Source organism: Perca flavescens, chromosome 3 (genome assembly GCF_004354835.1).
Source record: "Perca flavescens isolate YP-PL-M2 chromosome 3, PFLA_1.0, whole genome shotgun sequence".
Lineage (NCBI taxonomy): Eukaryota > Metazoa > Chordata > Actinopteri > Perciformes > Percidae > Perca > Perca flavescens.
The window spans coordinates 25,425,662-25,432,067 of record NC_041333.1 but is presented as its reverse complement, the minus strand read 5'-3'; the positions used below and the strand labels follow the sequence as shown (position 1 = coordinate 25,432,067).

The window sequence follows — 6,406 nt, the reverse complement described above, 5'->3', positions numbered from 1 at the left end:
CGGTTCTGTGGGTGAGGGTGAGAGCATTAACGGCACACACTTCTAAATGAATCTAGGCAGGCTTGACACAAAGGCTTCTCCATGTTCTTTATTTCACTGAGGTTACTGCCCCATATTCCCCCACTTTCTCTTTGCTGATGCCAATAGCAACGTAGGCTTTTCCAAGCCCAAGCCCACCGCAGTGATGGCATATTGATACTGTCATAAAATATTACATCCTCACTTTATTCATTAGAACTGGGCTTTAATCTAAAAATATCATGGGCAGGGAATAAAACAGAGTTTTCAGCGGTACATAGATTAGGCCTGTGCTTCTTTCACTGAACACCACAGCTCGGAAACACTCAGGCCCAAAATAGATGTTCTTCTCATAAAGGGCTCCTTCTTTGTAGTCAGCATACAGCAACAACATCTGCAGGGCAGTTTCTATGGGGGGAACAGATTCGGGAAGGCTATCAAAGAGAGAGGCGATCTCCTGTGAGAAGCGGTGGGCGGAGGACTTCCATATTCTCTTTTTTTCTTTTTTCTTTTTACTCTCTCTCGCTCTTTCCCTCTATCTATTGCTTCCAAAAAGCTGTAGCAATCAGGACGATGCTAATAAAAGACCATTAATATCACCTGTCAGCGCTATCTTTGGAAGATCCAAAATGAGAAAATGAAAAAGGACTCGCAGTCTGGAGCTGCTCACCAAGATGCAGGAAACCAGGGGAGGACAGACAGCACTATGGTTTGGTGTTCTGATTTAAATAAAGCATTTGGATGTAGAGATCCATTAACGTCACAAGAGAAAGAAAACACAAGGGCTGCAGGACTGTCCCATTTATCATTGCCGTTGTTTCACTGACAAAACATTTGGTTTGTGGAATTTATGTCTCAAAGCATATTTGCTCGTTTTGGTCGGACTTTGAGCAAATTATAGCTTAAAATTGTTTATCTTTTGAGGCAACCTCTAGCTCACCCAGTAAGCGTGTGCGCCCCATGTAGACTGAGTCCTTTGCAGCAGTCCGGGTTTGAATCCGACCTGTGACCCTTTGACATCTTGTGTGTCATCCCCCATCTCTATCCCACATTTCCACTGTCACTATCAAATGAAGGGCAAAGCCCCAAAAAATAAGTAGTCCTAAATGAGGTTTGAATTCAGCAGTGTATGGTGGGATCGTCACTTTGGAACAGATGGTAAGGATGAGTAAAATGACCCCTACGTGACTCCAGATACTGTATCTTTCAAGGTAGAGAATGAACCTGTCACTAAACCTTTCTGTCACCTTTCAATGTTTAAATGATATGGTTTTAAACTCCTGGTGGTTTTGGTGAGGAATGTGGCACTGACGCTGTCAACTATGAGAAAAATAAAGTAGTGAGGATAATTTATTCAAGCATTATTTTAGAGATTTCACATATTCTGGTAGAGATGGACCAATAAGAACAATGTAAGATTTTACTAAGTGAGTGATGGTGAGGGCCGTAATCCCCTGCAGTTCTTTTGACTGATGGCTTTTACTGGCGGTGATGGCAAGGCATTCACTATCTGTTTAATGCAAAACATGAGCACAAGCCAGCACTTAGATGGAGGCTCTGATCTGAAAAAGGTGGTACCATAATGGGGAGGTGAAATGCAAGGGGGCAACATGATGATAGTGGCTTCATGCGGAGCAGAAGTGTATCGAGGGCCTCGCCTTTGAACTGGTGAGCCAGCTAATTGAAACAGCATTGCTGGGGCATCAGCTGAAGATCTGGATCACATTCACCCCTCCTGCTTTTATTCAATTTGGTCCCATCACAGGGGCGCGTCCCGTGCTTTTGTCTCCACATGGCAATAAGTCATACCCTCGCCTTTTGCCCTCGACGTGTTGCCCATCTGTGTCCCCTGGGGGCCCGCGGTGCTGAGGCCCACGCAACGCAGAGGGATTCAGACAAGGTCTTGAGAAAATGCAGGCTGCCTGCCACTGAGCCCCTTATGGTACTTCTTCACGCCTCTAACCTTGGACTTGACCCCCCCCCCCAGCTCTTCACTCACACACACACACACACACACACACACACACACACACACACACCTTCTTACTCCAAGACTTTTAAGATTTACTGTTAAGAGCAGTGGCTGTCAGGAGGATTGAAGCGTGCACTTTCTAATTCAAACAAATGCTGCACTGGGGTCATGGAATTATCATGGAGTCACAAGGTGTTTCAGATGACTTGCAAGTGTTGAGTGTTAAGCTGAGAGAGGGAGAGAGAGAGAGAGGGAGAGGGAGGGAGGGAGAGAGAGGGAGAGAGAGAGAGATAAAATACATAACAAATAAAGCGATAAATAAGCAGATATACTTTCACCCAGTTACATGGTTATCACCAACCTCTATCAGAGCAGGTGGTTGTAGATCTTGCGTTGTACTAGGGGGAACTTCTCATTTCGCAGAAGAGTGGTCAACGTTTCTGACATAGCTTTAATCAGTGTCCCACATGCATTGGCTGATGGTTGGGCTTAGGAGGTACGAGGTGAAGGATGATATGATAGTCAGCCATGTACAGTAAATAAATATTCAAGTGCATTCTGTCAAAACCTGAAACAAATTGATTTCACTTCTCCAAATGGTTCGTTTTAAATATGTTTGATGCCAGATTTCAGAGGTTCACGGTGCAGGGACAATACTGCAGGTGACCAGCAAATTTTAAATATTAGTTAGATTGAATACCACATGACACAAAAATGCAAATGCGTTGAAAAATGAAAATTGTGTTAAAAAAAACTCTACATGATGTGACACATATACATGCACAGATGTTTTTTTTCTTCAGATGACAACATCACAGGAAAATCCACCATTGTCATTATCATCTCACCCCCATTCCATGTGATGTTTTCCTGCCTCTTTCCTGTTATTTTTCTCAGTAAGACTTGTGGCTTTCGGTAAGAGGGAAACACAAAAACAAACCTAATTCCAGTTTAGCTTGGATTCAAACAGTCCATATTTATTGAAACATTAACCAAAACAAGGAGAGATTATAGATCTGGGTTATTTAAGGAATGATGAGTCTAAAATGACACATCAGTTGTCCTATTGACTACATTGTTTAAATTTCCTGCAAAACGCAAAATAAACTTCCTAGCTGACTTGATATTGGATAAATATAGGCTACTTCACCCACAGGATTTTGGAATATTACTATAAAGTGGATGTGAGAGGGATGTTGGACTGGAAAAGTTTAGTCACACTAAACCTATTATTGAGCATCACAGGCTCTCGATAAGTTTACACCTGTGCTGTGGCTGCACGTGAGGGTTCAACTGCAAGTCCAAAGCCTACACACAGAGGAGAACAGCATTTATAGAGGATCCCCGTGTGATTGAGGGAGGGACTAAAAGTGTGCATAATATTCCTTCCTCTGTGGGACTCGCTGCGAGCAGGTAGGCTACAGCATCTCTGCAGTCCACCGCTCAGCTGTTGCACTCAGCTGCCCAGCGCTTCCACTTTACAGGAAACTTCTCACACCGCAGTCGGTAAGTGCAAAGTTTTATTGTAATAAAAATGAACTGTTAGGATGAGGGGATGTATGATAGTATCGGTGCTCCGCGCTCCTTTGATGCATCACTGTGAAAGTGTTGGCTTTAAAGTTTCTGTTTCTCCCGTCAGGAATTCTCATACAGCGTACAGCGCGCTTTTTTTTCTTTTTTTTTTTTTAATTTGAGATGCGCTGTTTCATGTCTACTTATTTTTGCGACCTTGCTGAAGGCGTTTAAAACGTCACAAAAAGCAAAGTAAAGCTGCATTCATATTTTTTTATCTCTTTTTTATCTAAAATGAACTCCCAATATTTTTCAATTTCCTTCACTTTGTGGTCTTGAAACTGCATTCAAATAGAGTACTCAAAATATACAATGTATAAGTAGGATCTATTTATATACCAAAATGAATAATTTGGGTTATATGAATGCTTGACTCTTTTATTTAGCATTGCTTTATGTTTTTCTTTCCACTAAATCAATGACATTTAAGTAAAAGCCTAAAGGTAGTGCATCCATTTGAATGACATAACTGATTTGCACATTATTCACTTTGTGTATGGTACCTTTTCTCTGAAACAAGCGCATCTAAATCTTTTTGAGCTGATGAACATCTGCAAGCATTGAGCAGTGGCGCATCTCCCCTCAGTCTGTCAACAGCTGCCACAAACTAGATATGCCAAAATGCTTAACATATGAATGTGAGGAGGATGGGACCTGCCACTGCCCATATATGCCATTCTTCCTCTAATGTAATCCTTCAGCTCAGTTTCCCCTCTCTTTTGTTGATTCTGCTTCAAGTAAACAATGTTAAGTAATAAGCAAAGTGTGTAGGAGGGGAGGAAGGAGAAGAGGAGGAGATAGAGGAGGAGGAAGAGGTGAGGCAGATGAGAGGAGGAGGTAGTTTTTGCATGAGAAGGGATGTGAGAGAGAAGAGATGGAAATGTTAGGCTGATAAGCCACTGGATGGATTTATTTCAGCTGGAATCCCTTTCTTTCCACATAAAAATCTGTAGTGTTTGATTTAAAAGAAATGCATCAAAAACACTCCAAAGCTATATAACCTAAATCAGATAAAGGTTGGATGTGATGACGTGTTTTTACAGTAAAAGCCCCAAACCACAGTTCTTACCCTTCTAAACTGTGGAGCTGATGTTGCAGGTTATTGAAACCCATGCTCAAATGTCTCACTCTCCCCCCTCTTTTTCTTTTTGACCCCCTTCCCTCTCTCTCCTTCTCTCTTTCCTCTCTCACACACCTCCATGTACACTGACAAACGCCCCCACACAAACACACATAGTATATACCACACGCACACACTTACACACAAAGTGTAAACAGCTTGTGATAGGTCGCTTCACCCTGCCCCATCTGTTTGCGTGTTGATCCCTTCAGCAGGCCCTGCTTCTCCTGTCCACAGCGTCCGTGATGAGTTACTACATGGATCCAGTTTCTTCCTACCCGGCCCTTCACCCCTGTGACCGTCTGGGCGCAATGGTAAGACCTCCCTCGTAAATTACCTCAGTGTTAAGGCTGCCTCAGCTACCTGCCACACAGCCGGCCAGGAGTGTGAGGGAAAGACCGTTTGTATGTGTGTTAGCTGCAGTGCAGGAATGTGTGCAGGAGCATACGAGCAGTATGTGTGTGAGCAACTCTGGATTCCATCAGCTCACAGGAACACACTGTATCTGAAAATGTTCCTGTTGTGTTTAGTCCACCAGAGTTGTACCAATCCTGCCTGTATCTGTACATGCTGTTTCTCATGATTTCGTCAAAAGTTTGGAAACAGTGCTGTTGAACAAGACCATTTTCTACAAGGCTGTGAAATCAACCTTATGAACTCCTCTGTGTTGCAAAACCACCCATGCACTTCTCTTTAGCAAGTAATATTGTAAATATTGAGACCTGTAGGCCTTCAACCTTGCCACTAACCAATCGCATTGGAGTCAGACCATCCCCACTGAATAACACTTTTCTCATCTAAGTCACCAGTACAGTGCCGTGCAGCAGTCTGTTTGCAAGAACACCAAGGCTCTTAACGCTTTCCAAATGAGATAGCTGAATACAGAGACAGAGACAGTGGTACCCGAGAACATTGGGATTCCTGTCAGATGAGCATTTGAAGGGTGAAGGCCAAGGAGCGGCAAAATAAATGCCTCCATTTGTATGCAGAGCGCCGGCACATTAGGATAAGAGACTGAGGTTATATGCAAATGGCAACCCCACCCTGGCCTGATAGAAAACATAGAAGAATACAGCTCCCTGGGTCCTAATTGGCTCAGGTGGTGGGGCTTGCCTTTGAAATTGAGACTACTGTATACCAGGGCAGACTTGGTTAAAAGGTGAACCTGGATCACCTTGGTAGCTCTATTATCTTGAAATTTACATGAATTATAGGAAAAACGCAGCAGGATTGTGTTTTATTTTCTAGGTTTATACTTTAGTGATTGTCAGTGTCTTATATGCTTCACAAAGACTGTATGCAGAGAACAGTGGGGGGCAAATGCAGGGCTTCCAACCAGCCTGTAGCAATTAAAAAGAAAATGCCAGAAGCCACTTCACTGCAAAGGTGATCTTTGTTTATCAGAAATTATACAACACAGTGTGAGGCTTTCCTACTGTATTACATGTAATATAAGCAACACATTTTTAGCAAAGCGCACTTCCTAATGCAGCTTTGATTTGGAATGATGTGCAGTCACCCTTCCTTTTCTTTATAAAAATGGTTCTAGTTATGCAGTACTGCAGAGAGAGGCAGCAAGTGGCAAGTGTCCAAAATCAGTCCCTCGCTCACTCACTCATCACCCCCCACAGACATTCAGTAGTTTACTCAAAAGAGAGTAGCAAATGAAGATTTCAGATGTTTATGAATCAGCATAATTTTGTGTCATCACTGACTGGTGTATA

The 6,406-nt window shown here is 42.8% G+C and overlaps 1 protein-coding gene across 3 annotated transcripts in view; it reads left to right on the top strand.

Annotated features, from left to right (window-relative positions):
* The first annotated feature begins 3,402 nt into the window (after positions 1-3,402).
* Positions 3,403-6,406, top strand: part of ets1 (v-ets avian erythroblastosis virus E26 oncogene homolog 1) — a 40,520-nt gene continuing 37,516 nt past the window's right edge. For 2 of the 3 annotated variants that reach the window (XM_028573621.1, XM_028573619.1), the window contains exons 1-2: positions 3,403-3,496; positions 4,800-4,996. In XM_028573621.1, the coding sequence (XP_028429422.1) occupies positions 4,928-4,996 (69 nt within the window). In that variant the 5' untranslated portion in view covers positions 3,403-3,496; positions 4,800-4,927. The remainder of the gene's footprint in view (positions 3,497-4,799; positions 4,997-6,406) is intronic. The other variant, XM_028573620.1, reaches the window with a different exon arrangement.